Consider the following 22,711-nt stretch of genomic DNA (forward strand, 5'->3'; position numbering starts at 1 on the left):
GAGATTTGAATTCAGTTCCTCCTGACTCCAGGGCAGCTGGTGCTCTATTCCACTGTGCTATCTAGTTGTCCCATAATTTAATTTTTTAAATTATTTTTCTAAAATGGATTTTTGAACTAAATTTTTTATCTGAATCTGTGTTTTCATCATTATGGAGGAGCTATTGATGGAAATTTCCTCTACCAGTACAGAGTAACTGCTAATTTAATACTAACTTGAAGTTGTCTGGGTCACAGAGAGGTTAATTAGTTTACCATTGTCTTATAAGATGTGTCAGAGAGAGGATTTGAATTCAGGTCTTCATGACCCTAGGACCAGACCCTTCTTCAATATATGCTCTACTGTCTCTGACAGAAGAACATTAGGCATCTTTTTTTTTTAATTTTGGTTTTTGCAAGCAATGGAGTTAAGTGACTTGCCAAGGCTCACACATATATGTAACTATTAAGTGTCTGATTCTGGATTTGAACTCAGGTCCTACTGACTCCAGGGCCAGTGCTCTATCCACTGTGTCAACTAGCTGCCCCCTAAGTATCTTTAAAAATATAACAGAGTTCCATGTGGCAGAATTGTTTAAGCTTGATCTTTTCTCAAAAAAATGTGAAAAGCAAGATAAACCTTTCAAAATACTTCTGCACTTTATGATTTTATGAAATAGATATTCTAATACCATTAATATTGAGAAAATTTGAAAGAAATGTTGATTAAAATAAAACTTGAAGAAATTAACTTCAGCAAGTTAGGAAGTAAGATTCTGCTTTAAATATTCTAACAGATTTGAAAATAGGACATTCAAAGAGGTTCCTGGGAAAATAATTTATGTGATGAAGATAGCTTATAGGTCACAGAAATTGGCTTACTGAAATATACACACTGACTTCATTATTTTCAAGATTCATGTTTTCATTTGTGTGGGCCTTCCTTCTCCTAATGCTTCTCATAAGGTGAAACCTCTGGTGATGCACTTCTGCAGACTCAACTAAGCTGGATCTCCAATGACGTGTCACTGTGTCTATCTGTGCAAAATCTATTCAAAGCATTAACTACAGAAAAACCACCACAAATGTTTATCAACTACAAGAAAGAAGTGAGAGCCTTATTTCAGCAGTAAAAGGACAGTAGCAAAGAAATGGAAACAGGAAAACAAGGTCATTTATGTTTAATAACTTAGATGATTTAAATCTCAAAACTAAACTTCAAATGTTATCTTTAAAACAAAAAGAATTGAAAATTTAATTTTTTCTACCAATAATCTTTACATCATAGAATATTGTTTTAAGTTTCTAACAGATGTAGCTAACTTCTAAAAGGCAAATAGGAGAAAGGAATAAAAAATGTAAATTGCTACAAATTAGATAATTAATCCTTAACTAATTAAGGATTAGCTACATGGGGGGAGTGCCCATAAATCTAGTAAATCTAGGTAGGGCAGTCCTTTGGGGAATTAATTGGAACTGGTGGATCACCTGACCCATTGAGGTTACAATGGATTTCCTGGTCTTTGGTATGGTTCTATAACCCTTTTGAGATTAGTATTCAAAAATATGAGTGGCTAGACCTATAATTGGCCATCATATATTTTCCCCAACTCTTTTGTTACTTTATACCATATGTAACCATTTCAAAAGTTCCTCAATGAATCTGATGCTCACTAAATGTCAATCATACTTTTAGGGTTTTCAAAAATGCCTCTTTTATTAGCACCAACAGAACTTTAAAAATGTGGTCACTACACATTTTTTTTTGCCTGGAATGAAGAAAATATTTCTGGGCCAGAATCTCCTTTCTGCCTCCTTCAGTTCCCTTTGTTCCTGACTAAGGAGAAAAGCCAAGCCCACATCAACTCTGCACTCGTGGACAAGAGTGCGTCAAGTCACTTCGTGTGCCAGGAAAGGCAGACAAAGAATAGAGTTAGGAACTTTCCAGGGTTGTAAGAATGCCTCATCTTTTCCACTAACTCCTTAAGTTTATCCAGGGTGTGTGTGTGTCATCAATTTAGTCATAAAAATGAATGACAAAGTATAACTATCACAAGAGAATTTTAATATTAAACTATTTTAACATACTGAAGGATCAGGTTTGGAAAGCTTTCAACAATATATCTGCTGCCAGTCCTGGAGACAGATCCCCCCTGGCAACCTTTTCTTCCAGAAGTGGAATTTGGTCCTTCACTGCTGAGCAGCTTCGGAAACGTTCTAACACACTTTCCTGGATCAGGTTCCACATCCAGATCTTCTGCTGCTTCTGTCTCCTGGCAATAAGCTCCTGACTGGCAAGCATGAGGTCCCGGAATTCTTTCATTCTGTCCCACATCTCAGTGATGCCTTCTCCAGTTCTGGAAGAAATCCGTACGACCTAAGGAAAGACGAAGAGTGATCTGTCTCATTTCAGATTGAAGGAATAGTAAGCATTCCCTTGAGGGGTTCATCCATAATGTCTCATTATATGGGTAAACAACAAAGTCAAACTGCATTTTTAAAATATAGAATATAAGTATAAAGAATATCTTAACTACAATTACTCAGTAAATTTGCTGTAGAGCCAAGAAATGATTGTAGATCCAATCCCAGTTTGAGAATTTATGCAAAACCAAACTTGGGGAAGAAGGATGAGGTGGTCATAAAGATAAAAACTATAAATCTAGGTAGGGTTTCCACATTCATATTGGTTTAGGGACTACAGCCTCCTTAATAGGGGTAAATATCCCTGATCGGGGAATAGGTCAGCACAATAGTTAAACAGTGAGGAATGAATGGGACTGGAAGCTGAATCTAAGAAACATGCTTTCACTTTCTTATAGTTTTCATGTCTGTGGTTTCTTTCTTTAAAAATGCAATAATCTTACAAGTAAAGCTGGAGAAGTCAGAATTATGACATTAATAGGTACAGGATTATATCATTTTTTACTACTACCTTCTCTTGCTCCCAACTTCATAACATGCTGAACAAGAAGGAAAGCACCATTTTTATAAAAGCCTTCACTTTTTTTACAATGTAGAGAAATTAATCATCAATAGCTCTATAATCTTGGGAATAGGTGTGTTTTCAGGATGGATCTATCATTTCAAAATGTTCAAAATCAAGAGTTAAGTAACTTAATCTGTCATTTAATATCTATAAATCTACTTTTTGATATGTAGTAAGCTGATGATAATTTCAGTATCCCTACTACAGACTCTATCTTTGTCATAATTTTTAAAACTAATCTTCACATAAAAGCTAAGATTGATTATAAGTCTTGCTTAGAATTACACCTTCTTATAAAAGGTCCACAGTCCATTCAAGATTATTCACCTTTGGTCTCCAGACTTTTGAGCGCTTGCGGAGTAACTTTAAAGCACTCACATACTCTGCTTGTATCCTTCGAGCTGGCACAACCAAGTCCCCATCAGCTTTAGTTACAGCTACCAGATCAGCCACTTCAATTATACCCCGTTTGATGCCCTGAAGAAAAAAAGGAGGAAATAAAACTTAAGTATTAACATTGGCCAACTGGTCAATGTTGTGCTGCTCATAAGGCAAGATGTTTCATTAACTTATCCTTTCACCTTAGATGTGAAAATGCTCCCAGGCTCTAGCTTATGCCCCAGACTTTTCTCTCTTGCTTGCTGACCTTCTCTGCTCAGATTCAATGATCATTTCCATGCAGAAGACTAAAGACTTCTTCTGAACTGATACAGGAGTCCCCAGGCCTGTTAGCTATCTACTGAATCCCTTCATCTTGATGGCTCACTGACATGGCCAAACTACTAAGATTCCTTATCATTACTGATAACACCATTTATTAAAAACTTATTTATCAAGGGACTATTGCGTGTGAGGTACCTATATCCTTAATGCTATTCTATACCACACAAAATTATTTATTTGGAGAAATGCTTAAGACACATTGGAAAGACACAAATAGAACAGTCTCTATCCTCAAATTGCTCATATTCTATGGGAAGATACAAATAGAACAGTCTCTGTCCTCAAATTGCTTATATTCTATTGGGGGTAAACAACATATACAAGGGCTCTAGTGACACAGAACAAAGGAAGTGGCTAGCAGTGTCAGACCACTGTTCAAGGTGTACAGGATAAAAAAAAAAACAGAAAAAGAATAATCATCTCTCTTCTCAAGCAACTGGAAGATATCTGCCATTTATAAATTGTTCTCCTAATTCACTCCACTATGTTTTGGTCTATAAAGCTATTCCCAGTTTTTTCTGAATTTATTCATTCCATTTGTGATGAAATACTGTTATATCCATATACCAAATTTTGCTTAGACATTCTCCAACTGGAAGATATCTCCTGGTTTCCAGTTTGAGGTTATCACAAAAAAAGTTGTTATAATTTTTACAGATATTTCCTATTTCTTTGAGTTCCTTTGGGTACAGGCCTAGCAGTGATAGCTGGGTCAGAGAATATGCAAAGTTTGATAACTTTATTGGAATAGTTCCAAATAGCTTTCTAGAAGGATTGAAGTGATTCACAGTCCATCAACAGGGCAATAGTAGATCAATTTTCCTACATCTCCATAGCTGTCATTTTTCTCTTTTGTTATCTCTGCCAGTTTGATTGGTATGAGGTGGAATTTCAAAGTTACTTTAATGTGAATTCCTCTCATTATTAGGAATTTAGAGTATTTTTTTCACATGATTATAAATAGCTGAGATTCCTTCCTCTGAAAACTGACTTTCTATTTGATCATTAATTGGGAAATGATTCTTAGTCTTATAAATATGAATCAGTTCCTTAAATATCTTGAAAATGAGACTTTTATCTGAGCAAGTTTTTGCCAAGACTTCCCCCCAGTTACCTGTTTCCCTTTCAATTTTTACTAAAACTTTAAAAGACTTCCTTAAGAATTATGATCAAAGCAATGAAAAATCACATTTCCAAAGGACCTATGATAAAAATGCTACCACAACTCGATAAAGAGGTCTCAAAATGTGGAAGGGAGGTAATTATTTTTGAGCATGGTCATTGTGTGGATTTATTTTGTATGACTATGGGATAGTGATGTCAAAAGAAGAAGAAAAGAGACCTGCTGGAAAACTTTAAAAGTACTTAGAGAAGAATAGAAGGAAGTTTAGAACTAAGCACATATAAACGGATGAGTTTTGAACTAGGAGAACAAGTTAAAGTTCTCACATACTTTTTTTTTTTTTGGCAAGACAATAGGGTTAAGTGGCTTGCCCAAGGCCACACAGCTAGAGAGTGTCTGAGGCCAGATTTGAACTCAGGTACTCCTTACTCTAGAGCCGGTGCTCCAACCACTATGCTACCTACTTGCCCCAATAATTCACGAACTTTTTTAAAAATTCTCTTTTGAAATTCACCTTTATATAAATAAAGATCTTCCATGTTTAAGTTCAAAATTTTTAATAACTTTAATAATTTAATTTAAATGATATAATTATATCTATGCTTTAGAAATATCAGTTTGGCAGTAATGGGGAAGATGGATTGGAGAAAGAGAGGTTAAAAGAAGACAGACTCATAGGCTACAGTAATAGTGCAGGTGAAAAGTGATGGATACCAAAACTCAGGTGGTAGCTGTATGAATGAAGAAGAGACAAATGGGAGAGACAGTGGGTGAAAGTATCACCATTAAGACCACGATACTCACAGTCACATATGATTTAACTCCTTGGAATTTCTTTGACTCTTCCCTCTTCTTTTACTTCACTTCCCCACTAAAATATAGTCAGTCGGCCAAGACTACACTTCCCCAGGACCAACATCACATAGCCTCTCATAACCTTTTACACTTGTGTGGTCATTAACTGGACTAATTAGTAATTTATCTCCTTGACTCTAGTCTCCCAACTCTCTTATCCATATATAATTTCCAAAATAAGCCTCTTAATGCACAATTCTGATGTCACAGCCCCATTCAAAAACTTTAAGTGACTGTGCTACCCACAGAATAAAATACAAAGTTCCTGTTTAAGGCTCTCCAATAATTTACTTCCAACCCAGAACTTTTTAGGAATGAGAACATGGGGGGGGGGGAAGTATTAACTCTCTTTCTGCTTTCTATAGTCTAACCAAGCTGGACTACCATGTCATATGAGGTTCTCCTTCTATACCTGAAACATATCTCCTCCTGTTCTCACACTTTGTGCTCCTTCTCATCAAGGCTCAGTCAAAGAATTCTCCCTTCTGTTCAGGCTTCCTTCCCTGAACAACCTGTCATTGACCTCCTCTGTATTTGTATCCCCAACATTTATCATAGTGTGTCTGGCACAGAATCAGTGTTCTCTGAATACCGGATCTCTCTTGGATTTGCAGTTGCCCATCATTATATTGCCAAGAAAGATATTTCATATACTATTAATACCAGGTAGCTATTTTATGCAAGTCTAACACTTATAATTGTTGATACAGTATGTTTCTGGAGAAGAAATCTTTCCTCTCTGAAATATTCCACTAATATATACATAGGTAGACATTTAATTTAAAAATAAACTGAGGTCTGAAATATTTAAAGATATCATACCAGTCTTTTGATCTAAATTATGGTAGGTGATGAAATGTTAATGTCAAAAGAGGAAACCCAATGGTGTGTAAGGTCATAATTGTGGGAAATAGTGAGAAAGTGCTAGTTTTAAAATAACAATAAAAAGTGGCAATTTTTCAAACAGCTTTCATTAATAAAATTTAATGGCTCATAATTTTACATTCACTATAGCAATATAGTTACTAATAACAAAAAGAAATTTAAACTATTCATGATTCCTGAAAGTAAGGATAGAATTGTATTTTTTAAAGTAGAATTCTAGTTTCCAAAAAAATACATAATCAATTCATTTAAAGAATTATATATATCTAACAAATAAAAGTTTTGAAGTAAGAATAGTATAAGTAGCAAGACTTCAACTGTCCCTGTTGGACAGAGATATTCTATTTTAACCCACATTATTTAATGGAGAAAGTAGGTCTTATGATTTGTTTTAAGGTCAAAAAGTAGACAGAGGGAAGTTATGAACAAAAAAATAAACTACTAAGTATTCTACCCACTATGCTTCTCTGCCCACACATTTTTATCGTTTTAAACCATATTTTTAATTTACAAGGTTTATCATCAATAAAGTTACCTTACAATAAATTATAAACAAAACTCCCAAAATATTAAAAGAAACTGCCTAAGATAAAAACTGAACAAAAACTATAGCACTAACTTGCTTATAATCTTTTATAGACTCAATATGTAAAGTTAGGTAGGCAATAATGAAAATATGGATTTTAGAGATATGTACCACATTATTCTAATTAAGAAAGAGAAACCAATTACCTGCAATTCATCTCCTCCTGCTGGTGGTAGTAATAAAACAAACATATCAACCATATCTGCAACAGCAAACTCTGACTGGCCCACACCTGAAAAATGTTAATCATAAGTGTACATTCAAAATATGTTCCTTAAACTTTATTTTAAAAGCAAAAGCAGAAACCCATAAGGAAACTTCATGATGTCTTTATGCTGAAATAAAGAAAGTCAAGTTTGAGGAAACCAAATACATACCTAACTATAAAATTCCATAACATATAACTTCAATTATTTAGTTTCAGAGAAATTCATTAAAATTAATACATTTCTCCTGACAGAAAAGCTGATACACTCAAGATGCAGAATGAGGTACGTTTGGCATGGCCATTGTGGGCATTTGTAGTTCTCTGATTTGTTAGAAGGGTTGTTTTTCTGTTAATTTCAGTGGGGTTGAGAGTGGGGACCTGGGGAGAGAAAATAAATGAATGTTTGTTGAAAAAAAATTTATACATGCAGAAATTATAATTCTGGTATGCATGATTAAAAGATAAAACAAAGCAGACCTACATAATGTGTGTTAACTATGTTAACTTCCAATTCAACCCTTACTATATCCTTATGTATGTGCAAACAATCCTTGCTTTTTAGAAAGTTTTCTCTTAGGACTACCCTTATAGATAGAGTGTTGACTCTGGGGTTAGGAGCCCCTAAGCTTAAATCTGATCTCAGATACTTTCTAACTGTATAACCTTGGGCAAGTCACTTAACCCTGACTGCCTCACATCCAGGGCTGTCTCCAGTCGTCCTGATTTACATCTGGTCACTGGACCCAAATGGCTCTGGAAGAAAAATTGAGGTTGGTGATTTAGCACAGCACCTCCTCTCTCAAAACCAAATCATGTGCTTACCATGACATCACCTCCCTGATGACCTGGTCTTCTTCAAGAATGAAGAAAAAACAACATTTTCTTAGAGATTGGGATGGAAGCTACAGATACACAAATTAGTCATACACAAACAAAATGGAGAAAAAAGAATACTAACAATTTGGAAGTGTGGGGAGAATGGTTTCATTTAAGAAGTCTCACCCAAGTTGAACCTTGAATGAAATCAAGCATTCTAGAAATGAAAATGAAAACACGGTGCAATCTAGGTATGTGAAATAGCTTCTTCAAATTCATAAAGTCCTTGGATAATGAAGTACTGAGTGAAGGGAATGGTCAATAGTCCAGTTTGGCTGAACTGTAGAGTTCATGAACTAAGGCTGCAAAGGTTGACACCATATCATGGAAGGCCATAAATGTCAGACTAAGACATACATATCGAGCCCTCAAGCAAACAGCAGTTAGTCATTAAATATATTGGATCACAGGGATGTTTCCACCTGTGTCTTAGGAGTATAATTTTGGTAGTTATATAGAAATGATACAGATGAAGGGAGAGCTCAAAAAAAGAAAGACTTATTACAAGTATATTAGCATAGTCTGTGATGAGAACCTGAACTAGAATGGTTAGCAACTGTGTAAATGGAAAGAAAGAGATGCTGTGGAGGTAGAATCAGCAGGTTTAGCAATTGATTGCATGTGGGGTGAGAGGGAAAATAATCAAGACTGAACCAAATTAAAAGAACTGCTTTGGGTGGAGACATGGTAGAGATTCCCCAGAGCTCTCTCCCAAACCACTCCAAATACCTTTCAATAATGACTCTAACCAAATTCTATTGTATTAGGATCCACAAAACAACTGAGTGAAAACAATTTCCTAGCCCAAGGCAACTAATCATTCTGAGTTAGAAAGGGCCAGCAGCATCCAGCTCCAGCCATAAAGGAACAGACTTCAGGGAGCCTGGATCTGTAGCAGCGGTGGGGATTTCCAGACCTCTCAGCCTCAGGATTGCCAAGGACAGCTTGGAAGGTCAGCAGGAAAACTCTGCCACACTGGGGTAGGAGTGGAGGGCAGTCCAGTACTGGCCTCAGTGGGGAGCCTCCAGCAGCTACTTCAGAGTGCTCAGTTCACAGATGGTAAGGAGGTCAGGGTAGCTTGCAGAAGTCTCTTTGATTTCCCTGAGGCAGGATTCTGTTGCTTTGCCCATACCTGGGGGGTCCCAGTTTCAAGAAAAGAAGCAGAAGCACAACAGAGCTTATTGCCTGCAAGTGGAGCCGGGACTCTCCTCAGGGTTCCAGGGCAGAGGGGAGTGCTTGTGGTCATCCACAAATCAGAGCATAGGTCAGGAGAGAAGTCAGAGCCTCTCATAAGAATTTGGAGGAACTGAGAACTTGCAGATCCTTGGGGAGTATCCCTGAAAACAGCTACAACAACCCTCAAAAGCTTGGGAGTGTGTCCTCCACCCTGGAAGCAGAGTCCACCTTAAAAAGAGTTAAAATCAAGTCAAAAGGCTGGGGAAATGAGCATACAACAGAAGACAATTTGGTCCTATGGAGGTTCAGAATAATACAAAGTCAAAGCTTTTGCATTCAAAGTCTCCAAGAAAAATATGAGTTAGTCTCGGGTCATGGAAGAGCCCAAAAAAGATCTTGAAAATCAAGTAAGTAGAGGAAAAATTGGGAAGAGAAATGAGAATGATAAAGGAAAATCATGAAAACTGAGTCAGCAGCTTGGTGAAGGAGATATGAAAAAATACTTACGAAAATACCATCTTTATCACCAGTTTGAGCCAAATGGAAAAACTGGTCCAAAAGACCAATAAGGATTAGAATGCTTTAAGAAGCAGAAGTGGACAAATGGAAAATGAAATATAAAAGCTCTTTGAAGAAAATAATTCCTTAAAACAAAGAATGGAGCAAAGGGAAGTTGATGACTTTATGAGAAATCAAGACATGATAAAACAAAACCAAAAGAATGAAAAACTAGAACATGTGAAATATCTTTTTGGAAAAACAACTACACTGGAAAACAGCTCCAGAAGAGATAATTTAAAAATTATTGAATTACCTGAAAGTCATGACCAAAAAGAGGGCCTAGACCTCATTTTTCAAGAAATTCCCCAGGCAAACTGCCCTGATATCCTCGAAGCAGAGGGGAAAATAGAAATTGAGGGAATTTACCAATCACCTCCTGAAAGAGATCCCTCAAAAAAAAACTCCCAGTAATATTTTAGCCAAATTCCATAACTCCCAAGTCAAGGAGAAAATATTACAAGCAGGCAGAAGGAAACAATTCAAATATCATGAAGCTACAGTCAAGATAACACAAGATTTAGCAGCTTCTGCATTAAGGGTTCATAGGGCTTGGAATATGATATTCTGGAGGGCAAAGAGCTTAGATTACAAGCAAGAATCAACTACCCAGAAAAACTGAACATAGTCGTTCAGGGAAAATATGAAAATTCAATGAAACAGGGGTCTTTCAAATTTTCCTGATGAAATGACCAGAACTGAATAGAAAGTTTGATCTTCAAGTACAGGATTCAGGTGAAATGTAGAGAGGGTAGACAGGAAGGGCAATGTATGAGGGATTTAATGTGTTGAACTGCTTGTATTCCTGCATGGGAGGATGATACTGATAATTTTGCAGTGGAGTAGAAGAGGAGGAAGATGAGGGGGAGTGAGTGAGCCTTACCCTCATTGTAACTGGCTCAGAGAGGGAAAAACATACACACTCAATTAGGTATAGAAATCTATCTTACCCTAGAAGAAAAACAGGAGAGAAAAGGAATGAGAGAAACAGGAGGTGAGAAGAGGGAAGGGGGTTATAAGTGATAGAAGAGAAGGAAGATCCTGGGAGGGGGTGGTCAGATAAAATATCTTTTGATGAGGGACAGGAAGAAAGGCGAGAGAACAGAATAAATGGGGATTGAGGGGAATAGGAAGGAGGGAAATGCAGTTAGCGTTAACAATTGTGGGGGGAAAATATTGAAACAAATTTCTCTATTAAAGACCTCACTTCTCAAACATACAGAACTGACTCAAATTTATAAAAAATAAGATCCATTTCCCAATTAATAAATGATCAAGAGATATGAAGTTTTTAGATGTGATTATCAATGCAATCAATTTAAATTTTTTTTTAAAAAAATCCTAATTTGCTATTGACAGGAGAAATGCAAATTGGAACAATTCTGAGGTTTGGTTAATGGTTAATAGGACAGAAGGAGAAATGACAAATGTTGGAAGGGAAGCAGGGGAATTGAGACATTGATGTACTGCTGGAGGAGTTATGAAATGATGCAACAATTCTATAGAGCAATTTGGAACTAAGCACAAAGAATTATAAAATCATGTCTACCCTTTGGTCCAGCAGTGCTACTGCTAGCTATATTCCAGAAGAGATGAAATATAGGAAGGAAAGAATCTACATGTATAGGGATATTTAAAGCTGTTATTTTGTGGTGGCAGGGAGTTAGAAATTGAGGGGATGCCCTGTGGTTAGGGAATAGCTAAACAAATTGTAGTGTGTGATTGAGTTGAAATGCTGTTCTATTATGGGAAATGATAAATAGGATGCTCTCAGTAAAAAACTTATGATGCAAGGGGAAATGCACTATATACAAAATAATAGCAATATTGCAGGGTGATCATCTGTGAATGACCCACCTTTTCTCAGCAGTGCTGTGACCCAAAAGAACTTTGAAGGACTTATGATAAAGAATACTATCCACCCCACAGCAGCTAGGTGGCGCAGATGATAGAGCAATGATCTTGGAGTCAGGAGGACAGGAGTTGGAATCTGGTCTGAGACATTTGATATTTACTAGCTGTGTAACCTTGGCAAATCACTTAACCCTGACTGCCTCACATCCAGGGCCATCTCCAGTCATCCTGATTTATATCGAGCCCCTGGACCCAGATGGTTCTGGAGGAAAAAGTGAGCACAGTGCCCCACTCACTCAAATCTAATTCATATGTTTGTCATGGCATCACATCCCCTAATGCCATAGTCTTCCTCAAGAACAAAGGACAGGGGTGGAGCCAAGATGGTGACAAGAGAGGATTGTCTTAGGTGCTCTCTCTCAAAACTCATAAAATTATGATACTAACTGAATTTTTGAGAGACAGAATCCACAGAGGGATCCAGTGAGGCAATTATCCAGCCCAAGGTAACCTGGAAAATAGTGGAAAGGCTCTACTTCACAGGGTTAGAGGGGTGGCATGCCAGAGTGAAGGAACTTCAGCCTCCAGAGGCAGCCCCAGGGCGCTGGGAGCTAAGGCTCCCAGCAGCGGGGACAGTTTCCTGACCTACACCCCAGGGAGCACTGGGCACAACTTGGGGGATCAGCAGGGGTGACCTCTGCCAGAGTAAGCTCATAAAGCCCAGCCCTCAGGGCACTCAGCAAGTAGCATGGCCTTGGCAGCCCAGATCCAGCAAATGGAAGCAGTCGGAGTAGGTAAGCAGGAGCCCCCAGGTGTGAGTGCTGAGCCTAGGTAGGGGAGTGAAGAGAGACTGCAGAGCTCTGTCCTCTGCCCCTGGAACAGGACTCTGGGGCTCTGACCACATTCAGATACTGATCGCAGTCTAGGCCCCCTATAGAACAGCAGGGGTCCCCCCATCTCAGCCCCATGGCAGAAGGGTACACTTGTGGTCATTCACAGACTGTGAGGGAAGACAGAGCCTCACACACGGAGATCCTTTGCGGGGGGGGGAGTCCCAATAATACTCAAAAGCTCAGGAAGCACACCAAAACCAGGCACAGGCTGGAAAAATGAGTAAGCAGAGAAAAAAGAGGAACACCATTGAGAAAGACTTTGTCCATGATTCCAAGAAGAATCAAAATACTCAATCTGAAGATGAGGAAGTACAAGCTCCTGCCTCTAAAGACTACAAGAAAAACAGAAATTGGGCTCCAACTATGGCAGAGCTCAAAAAAGACTTTGAAAATCAAGTGAGGGAGATAAAAATTGGGAAAAGAAATGAGAGAGATGCAGGAAAAACATGAAAAAGAAGTCATTACCTTAGTCAAGGAGATCCAAATGCTGAAGAAAATACCATGTAAAAAACCAGCTTAGGTCAAATGGATAAAATAGTTCAAAGTTATTGAGAAGAATGCTTTAAAAAGCAGAATTGTCCAGATGGAAAAAAGAGATAAGAAAGCTCTCTGAGGAAAACAAATCCTTCAGATGTAGAATGGAACTGAGGGAGGCTGCTGATTTTACAAACACAATACTTCAAAACCAAAAGAATGAAAAATTAGGAGAACATGTGAAACATCTCATTGAATAAACAACTGATATGGAAAACAGATTTAGGAAAGATAATTTAAAAATTATGGGAATACCGGAAAGTCATGATCAGGAAAAGAGCCTTGACATCATTTTCAAAGAATTATTACAGGAAAACTTCCCTGATATCCTAGAAGCAGAGGACTAAATAGAAATTGAGAAAATCCACCGATCTCCCCCAGAAAGACATACAAAATAAATCAACCCCCAGGAATATTACAGCCAAGTTCCAGAACTACCAAGTCAGAAAATATTACAAGCAGACATAAGGACACAATTCAAATATCGTGGAGTTGCAGTCAGGATTACACAGGACTTAGTAGCAACTATATTAAAAGCTCGTAGGGCTTGGAATATAATATTCCAGAAGGCAAAAGAGCTCAGAATGCAACCAAGAATCAACTACCTAGCAAAACTGAATGTCCTCTTCCAGGGAAAAAGATGGACTTTCAATGAACCAGGGGAATTTCAAATGTTTCTGTTGGAATGACCAGAGCTGAATGAACAGAAGGTTTGATCTTCAAATACAGGACTCAGGTGAAGCATAGAGATTGGAGAAAAAGGGGAAAATGTGAGGGACTTAATGATGATGAACTGCATGTATTCCTGCATAGAAAAATGACACTGATAATCATATGAACCTGCTCATTTAATAGAGCAGGTAGAAGGAGCTTTTATAGATGAAGCACAGGACTGAGAGCTGAATTTGAAGACATAATATAGTGTAAAAATGGAGTCAATGGCTAAAAGGAAACGTAATGGGAGAAAGTAAAAGGAGAGGTAGAATAGTCTAAGATATTTCATATAATAAGATTGTTTTATTACAAAGAGCTATTGCAATGATATGGAAGGGGGGAAGGCAAGGGGGAATGAGGGAACCTTCACTCTCATTAGAGGTGGCTAGGAGAGGAAACAGCATATATACTCAATAGGGTACAGACATCTAGAGTAAGAAGGAGAGAAGAGGACAGGGGGAGGAGGAGGGATATGAGTGATAGAGGAGAGGATGGACTGTGGGGGAAGAGTGGTCAGATATAACTCATTTTCTTTTTTACTTCTTGCAAGGGGCTGGGATTGGATGGCCTGTCCAGGACCATAGGGCTGGGTAGATGCTGGGCCTAAGGGGTGGTATGTGAGATCAGGGCTGGGGATCTATCTGGTGTACCACTCAGCTACCCTACAGCACATTTAAGAAGAGGGACAGAGTGAAAGGAGACAGAAAATATAGTATATGGTAGTGGGGAAGTATGAATGGAGGGAATTGCCATCAGCAATGGCAATGGTGGAAAAATATGGAAGTAGCTTTTGTGATGGACTTATCATAAAGAATGTGATCCACCTGCAACAGAGCTGGAGGTGTTGGAACATAGACTGAAGCACATTTTATTATTTTATTATTATTATTATTATTATTGTTGTTGTTGTTGTTGTTGTTGTTGTTGTTATTATTATTATTATTATTTAGGGGGTTGCAGGGCAAATGGGGCTGGGTGGCTTGCCTGGGGCCACACAGCTTGATGATTGTTGGGTGTCTGGAGCCAGATTTGTACCTGGGTGCTCCGGGCTCCAGGGTTGGTGCTCTGTCCACTGTGCCACCCGGCCACTATGATTATTATTATAATTTTATTTTATTTTGGGTCTTTTTCTTTTTTGGATTTTGCAGGGCAATGGGGTTGGGGTGGTTTCCATGGGGTCACACAGCTGGATGATTGTTGAGTGTCTAGGGCCAGATTTGGGCTCAGGTGTGGCTCTAGGGCTGGTGCTCTGTCCACTGCACTACCTGGCTGCACTTATTATTATTATTATTATTATTATTATTATTATTATTATTAAATTTTTCTCTTTACTTTATTGCTTATGTGGGTCTATATTTTTTGGGGGGAGGGGGTATTACATTTACTCTTAAATAAGAATATTTTAGTAATGTATAAAAAATCATTTGTACAAAATAAGAATAAATTAATTTTAAAAAAGAACTAAAGACAAATCATCATTATCCATCCCAATCATCATCATCATCCATCCCAATCATTGTCATCATCATCCCAATCATCATCATCATCATCCATTCCAATCATCATCATGCATCCCAATCATCATCATCATCTATCCCAATCACCATCATCCATCCCAATCATCATATCATCCATCCCAATCATCATCATCCATCCCAATCATCATCCATTCCAATCATCATCATCTTCATCTTCATCTTCATCTTCATCATCATCCATTCCAATCATCATCATCACTCATCATCCAACCCAAAGATAGAGTTGATGGTGTCTAATACACCTGAAGCATACTTTTTTTTTATTTTATTTTTCTTAAGGTTTCCCTTTTTCTTTTTGGGGAGTATGTTTACTTTTACAACATGACTGTTGTAGTAATATTTTTCATAACTACACATTTTTAACCTACACCAAGTAACTTTTTTCTCAATAGGGAGGAAAAGGGTAGGAGGAAGGGAGAGAATTTGAAACTTGAGGTTTTGGAAGTGAATGTTAAAACTTGATTTTGCAACTAACTGGGGGGGTAGAATAAAATAAAATAAAGTTAGAAAAAAAAACAACTGCTTTGAACATAATAGGGAAAGAAGCCATGAATAAGTTGTCCTCACACTTTTTACTTTCTGTATTTTTTTTTTTTTATGGATAGTTTTGAAAGAATTGCTAAGTCTTCATTGGGAGTAATAAGGAAAGAAAGAAAAAGGAAAGAAATAGTAAAGAAAAATTGCTTTTTGACCAAAGGACAAAAAATAAAAGAATCAGAATCTTTGGACTGAAAAGGACCTTAGAAATTATTTTAATCTAAGTTTCTTATTTTATAGTTAAAGAAATGAAGCTAAGAAAGATTAAGTGATTTCCCAGAATCACAGGACAACAACACTAGAAACCTGGGCTTCTGACTCCTAAATCATTGTTCTTTCTACTACATAAGATTCAACTATCCTTTTGATGAAATCTCCTTTTTTTCACCTACAGTGCAAACAATATAATCACATTCATTTCTTTCTAGCATATTACAAGAAGAGGAAATCAAAGTCTTTGTAAAAGATGCCTATTATTTAAAGCACAGCTCTAATGACCCTTTTTGCTTGAACCACTTATATTTATAACCTTAGTTTGTGTTATAGTTGCTCATGAACATGTTGCATTTTGCCTATTAAGAATACTGTGGGGGGGGGCTAGGTGGCACAGTGGATAGAGCACCAGCCCTGGAATCAGGAGTACCTGAGTTCAAATCCGACCTCAGACACTTAATAATTACCTAGCTGTGTGGCCTTGGGCAAGCCACTCAACCCCATTGCCTTGTAAAAACCTAAAAAGATGAAAAAAAGAAGAATATATTGTTCTTCAGTCATTTCAGTCATGTACAACTCCTCATGACCCCATTTGGTGTTTTCTTGGCAGAGATACTGTAGTATTTTGCCATTTCCTTCTCCAGATCATTTTACAGATGAAGAAACTGAGGCAAACAGGGCTGAGTGACTTGCCCAGAGTCACACAGCTACTGAAGCTGGATTTAGAGAGATGAGTCTTCCTGACTCCAGGCCTGGGACTCTATTCACTGTTCCACCTAGCCGCACCTCCTAGTGTTTAAGCTCCTTAAAGGCAAGAACAATGCCTAATAGATTTTTTTTTATATTCCACAGTGCTTGGCCCAAATAAGAAAATTATATATAAATAACTTTATTATCTAGAACCTGTCTTTACATGAGATTTAATAAGATTTGTCTTTTATAAAATAGACAGAAAAAATGTACTTACCTACAGTTTCAATAAGAATGATATCATATCCTCCTCCTTCACATAGAAGAACAGCTTCATTTGTAGTCCTTGTCACACCTCCTAAAGTTCCTCTACTTGGAGATGGTCTGATGTATGCATTCATGTCTTTTGACAACTCAATCATCCGTGTTTTATCACCCAAAAGTGAACCTAAAATATACATTTTTTTAAAATTTGCACAGAAATTAAAAACTAAATTTAAAAAACTAAATAGCTAATCAGTTCCCAAGTGTATTACTTTGTGACATTTTGCTCAAAATCACGTTTCCTTCATTATGATTGTGCTCCAATTCATCCCAAACACGAAACTACCCTTTAGAGAAATATACAGGAAGAGTTCTCCATCCCTACGACATAGTATATCAGAGCAGATAGCTAGTCTTAGAGATAAGAAAACCTGGATCTGGCACAAACTGGCTTTGAATGACTCCAGAAAAATCACCTTAATTTCTCAGTTAAGTAAGGCAACTAAGACAGTAAGTTACAAACCAGAAGCTCATCTTCATGACAAACTGTTTCCTCATCAGCAATTCTCTATAAACTAATGAAATCACATCAGCTAAGCACTTTGCATTCAAACCCTTCCATAATCCTGCCCTCCAGTTCAATCCTACCTGCTCCATTCTTCTCTAGCAAACCATCAGGCTGATCTCAGAAACCCTTCCACACACTCCATCTTCATTTTCCTCTCTGTCTTCAAACCTGAAATGCTCACTTCTCTCCAATTATCCAAATCCAAGGAATTCCTCAAAGATGAGATGAAGTCTAATAGCTTCCATAAAGCCTTGGATGTACAACAAATACTGCTGCACTTCAAGATATAGAAAGTAATCATATTTTATCCTGTAAGTCTTATTTCCCTTAAGAAATTCTTAACTGCTAGAGGACAAGGACTGTCATATTCTCTAACATAAGAATTAAAGTGTATGCATTCACTGCTGAAGTGAATTCAATTTGGAATTTCACTTTAGTCCACCGACTTTTGCTAACCTTAGATGCTGAGGTCTGCTTTTAGATTCTTAGCTTGAAGATAGTTGAACACTCAAGGGAAAGCTCTGTCCTAAGTTCTCAGGTATTCCTAACTTAAGAGGGCTTGGTGATATGTACTAGGGACACTGCCCAATGAAGGCCCAGTGCTCAGAGCATGCATCCATGAGGATGATCAGCCTGCTTCACAAGAAGCTGACCACTGCGCAGCTCCTCACCTCTCAACTATAGTGTATCCATAGGCATTCGGTGTTTCTCCAAAGTCTAAGTGGTGATGAAAAGTCATTTAATTGATAGTTAAACCAGGAGTCAGTGAGCATGAGAAAAAGTATAAGACAAAATCTCTTTCTAGTGGTTTTTGATGCCCAAGTCCCCTGATGAAAAGGTCCTTATCCCCAGTCACCACGCAGTCCAGAAACCATGATGCCCATATTGGTTTTGTCCCTCTTGTACTTATTCTTTCATAGTCTTAAGTGAAGAAGTATTTGAGACTAGATGGACTGTAATATGACCTTGTGAACTTCAGAAGGTTGCAGAACCACTAAAAGTCTTGCAGATTCATAGAAGTCTCTGTAGCCAAGTTCAGTCAAGAGTCAGCCCTGAGGAGCAACTTGCCAGACCTAACCTAGTAGCTGAGATTCTGCCTACTAGCAGTCAGGTTAGAACCATAAGTGAACTTGGGGAAGGGAAGGCTGTGTACCAGATACTTTAAGTTTGAGCCCACTTTCCCCATCTTACAAGTGGACATGTAAAATGGAAAATGTATACCAGTCTGGGTGATGCTTAATATTTCTGTCCTCACTATTTCTCAATAAATATTCCTTTGTAAAAGCTCACTGATATGAATTGGCTAATTGGTACTGAGGAAAAATCAAGTGGTCAATTGGTCACATGTTATGAGAGACATAAACTGGCAACAATAATGGGAGAAATATACTGTTTTGAGGACCATGAAGTATTGTACTAGAGAAAAATAACCCCCCCTTCCTTCCAGGTTATGCTTAGAATCCTAAAGGAAGTAGTAGCCTTGATCTGGGGATTCAAACTGATAGGTGATAGAGACACTCCAGAAACAGGGTGGATGAATGGATGAATGGATAGATAGCTAGATAAACAGGCAAATAAACAGATAGATGGATAAAAATTGAGACATCTTTTTTTATCATCTCCCCTCCAATTTCACCATGTCAAATACCTGTCGGTAGTATTAATTAAACATTGTTTTTTTCTATGAAATATTTCCTGAATAGACTACCCAAGTTTTACTTTAAATCATTTATCTATAGACTTTAATATAAAGAAAGGAATCATTTTATGTAGTAAAAGCAAAAGTTTTCTCCTACAGCAAAAATCTACAACACTTTACTTGACAATCATAGACTCTCTTGTTGTAACTTTTACTGTTATTTACTTTCCACATAGAATCTAAAAGGGACCTCAAAGGTCAAAAAAAGAAACCCCTCTATATGGGCCCCCATAATCCCAACAAAGTGTCATACAACCTTTGTTTGAAGACTGAAAGTGAGGTGGAGCCTTCTAAGGCAGCTTATTCCATTTTTATATAGCTGTAATTGTTGGGATGTTTTTCTGCACAAAAAAGAAATAACTCCCTGACTTCCACTCATAGATCCTTGTTCAGTACTAAGGATTAAAGAGGACATATCTAATCTCTATCATGTTGGCTCTTCCAATGCCTGGAGAAAGCTATGTCCCAGCTAAGTATCTTCTCTAAGCTAAAAATCCACCATCACAATCACTTAACTGATCTTTATATAGAGTATTTCCCATCATCTTTGTTGATTTTTCTGGACAAACTCCAGTTTATCTATGTCTTTCCTAAAATATAATATCCAGAACTGAATATAATACTAGGTAAAAACTACAGTTGAGCTTGAGAGGTAACATGGTATAGTCAGTCAATAAATGAATAAATAAGTCATGGATAAAAATAAACTCCATGGGGCACTCTTGTAGAGGCCTCCTTCCAAGTTGATATTGTCCCATTAATGACTACTCTCTGAGTTCTGCCATTTAACTCCTTCATAAATCTCCTATGTTATTGCCCAGTTCCTTTCTCACTATAACATTCAAAAGTAACGCATGAGAAGTTTTATGAGATGTTTTACTGAAATCTAAGTGTGTATATATATATATATATATGTATATATATGTATGTATGTATGTATGTATGCTTTTATATGCTAAGTGTATATTTACAATTTTAGTTGAATTAACTTAAAAAAAATTGTTAGTCTATTGCCACAACCTGTTTTCAATGAAGCCGAAAACTTCCCAAGAAGTTTCCCTAGCTACTCAGAACTCATAAACACAAACGTGTTCTAGGAAGGTTCACTATTCTTTTAATGTGCTGAAAGCACTCTCTTTCCTTCTTTTTTTTCAAAAAATGGGGTTTCTGTCTGTCTCTAATATTGCTACACTTTGACATTTTTCTATGGTGAATGTGACAAGTACCAACAAAAATGAATGTTTCAAAGTATACAGAATAGGAAAAAGAGGATTATCTATGAAATCACAAATCTGAATTACATATGGCTTGTTTTTGAGTACATAATAATTTCAGCTAGATAAATAAAAATTTTCTCTGTTTCTCTGTTCCCCTTTGAACCTCCTTCTGGTTTCTCTGTGCATTCTAACTGCTTCATGATGCTCTAAGCATTCTTTTCTTTTTGTAATACTATCACTGTATTTTCTTTCTCTTATCCCCCTGCTCCCCACAAAAGAATTAAAACAAGACAAGAATCACAGTTAGGTCTTATTCTAACTACTACCTCTAGTTTTCTGGAGTCATAGTTGGTCATTGAATTGATCAGACTTCTTAAGTCTTTCAAAATTGTTTCTTTACAATGTTGTAGCCATTTTATAAATAGTTCCACACTGCCTTTCACAAACTTGTTTTATATATGTACACTGTTTTTGTTAACCTCAGTTAACAGGAACCAGTACCTATGGAGAGATGTGAGTCAAGTGTTAATATTTCAAAGGAAATATTACGTTGGGAGCAAAACAAACTTCATAAGTTTTATTTTTAAAAAGCTTCCAAAACTGAATCTAGTCTGTTAAGAAAGGCGAGTTAGTGAATTAGAGACTATTACATAGAATCAAATTCATTCAGAGTTAAAGAAAGTTAAATAATTGTAGAGCTATTTTATAGTTAATGGTTGAGTTATGCTAATTAGGTAAAAAGAATACTACCTAAATTCATTTACAGTTTTAGTACTATATTTCACCAAACTAACTATAACTAGTTAAAATAACAACAGAATTCAAATGGAGGCAAAAGATCAAGAATTTCAAGGAAGATATTTTTTTAAGTAGGAATTAAGGGAGCCTAGCATCACTAGATCTCAAACATACTATAACTCATTAATCAACAAAACTATTTGATCTGGTTAAAAAATTGATCAATAGGGGGAAGGCAAGGTGGTACAGTGGATAGAGCAACAACCCTGGAGTTCAAATCCAGCCTCAGACACTTAATACTCATTAGCTGTGTGACCTTGGGCAAGTCACTTAACCCCATAACCTTGTAAAAATCAAAAGAAAAAAAATTGATCAATGATACATATAAAGTAAGCAAGACCTGAAGTTAATGAACAGTCTAGTCTAGTATTGAATAAACACAATATCACAAAGTTATTGGCTAAGAAAATCCTAATTCAAAGGGAACTGCTAATGAAACTAGAAAAAGTTTGAAAGAAATTAGGTTTGGACCAATACTAAATTATATACCACAATAAACTGTAAATGGTATTTAAATGTAAAAGATCCCATCATTAAATATAGAAAGGAGAATGGTAGATGGTCTCTTATAACTAGGGAAAGGTGGAGAATTCTTAAACATACAAGAGAGCCATCATCAACTATAAAAGATAAAATAAGACAACTTTGAGTAGAAGATGTTAACAATGTTTTGAATTAACAAAATCAAAAGATAAGCTATGAATTGTAACAACTGTAATGATTGTAACAATGTACCACAATAAATATCTGTGGTAAAGATTTGATATCTAAGATTTATATGGAATAAATACAAATTTATACAAACATATGAAGCCAAGATTTTTTCAAGGTACACTCCCTAATGTAAAAAGAGTCAAAAGATATGAAGATAATTTTTTAAAAGTTATTTTTTTATATTTTATTTATAAGATAAAATCCTCCAAATATGTAATAATAAGAGGAAATGCAAATAAAAACAAGCCTGAGGGTTCCTCTTCACAATTACCAGATTAGCAAAGATGACAAAAGGTTAAAATTACAATTGTTGGAGGTTCTGTGAAACAATACATGCATTAATACATTTCAGGCAGAGGTGTAGAGTGATCCGGTTTTCTGGAAAACAATTTGAAACAATACCCATAAAGCCACTAAATTCTGCATATCTTTTCATTCAGCAATACCATTATATCACAGAAGTCAAAGATAGCAAAAACAATCACACACCAAAAAAATATTTTTAAGTAGCACTTTTTGCC

The 22,711-nt window shown here is 36.7% G+C and overlaps 1 protein-coding gene across 3 annotated transcripts in view; it reads right to left on the reverse strand.

The window, feature by feature from the left end:
• Positions 1–2,022: 2,022 nt before the first annotated feature.
• MMAA (metabolism of cobalamin associated A) overlaps positions 2,023–22,711 on the reverse strand; it is a 53,413-nt gene continuing 32,724 nt past the window's right edge. For 2 of the 3 annotated variants that reach the window (XM_074229210.1, XM_074229208.1), the window contains exons 4-7: positions 17,208–17,378; positions 7,286–7,371; positions 3,295–3,444; positions 2,023–2,355 (exon numbers count right to left, since the gene is read on the reverse strand). In XM_074229210.1, coding sequence (XP_074085311.1) covers positions 2,074–2,355; positions 3,295–3,444; positions 7,286–7,371; positions 17,208–17,378 — 689 coding nt within the window. In that variant the 3' untranslated portion in view covers positions 2,023–2,073. The remainder of the gene's footprint in view (positions 2,356–3,294; positions 3,445–7,285; positions 7,372–17,207; positions 17,379–22,711) is intronic. The other variant, XM_074229211.1, reaches the window with a different exon arrangement.

This window comes from Macrotis lagotis, chromosome 3 (assembly GCF_037893015.1).
Source record: "Macrotis lagotis isolate mMagLag1 chromosome 3, bilby.v1.9.chrom.fasta, whole genome shotgun sequence".
Classification (NCBI taxonomy): domain Eukaryota; kingdom Metazoa; phylum Chordata; class Mammalia; order Peramelemorphia; family Peramelidae; genus Macrotis; species Macrotis lagotis.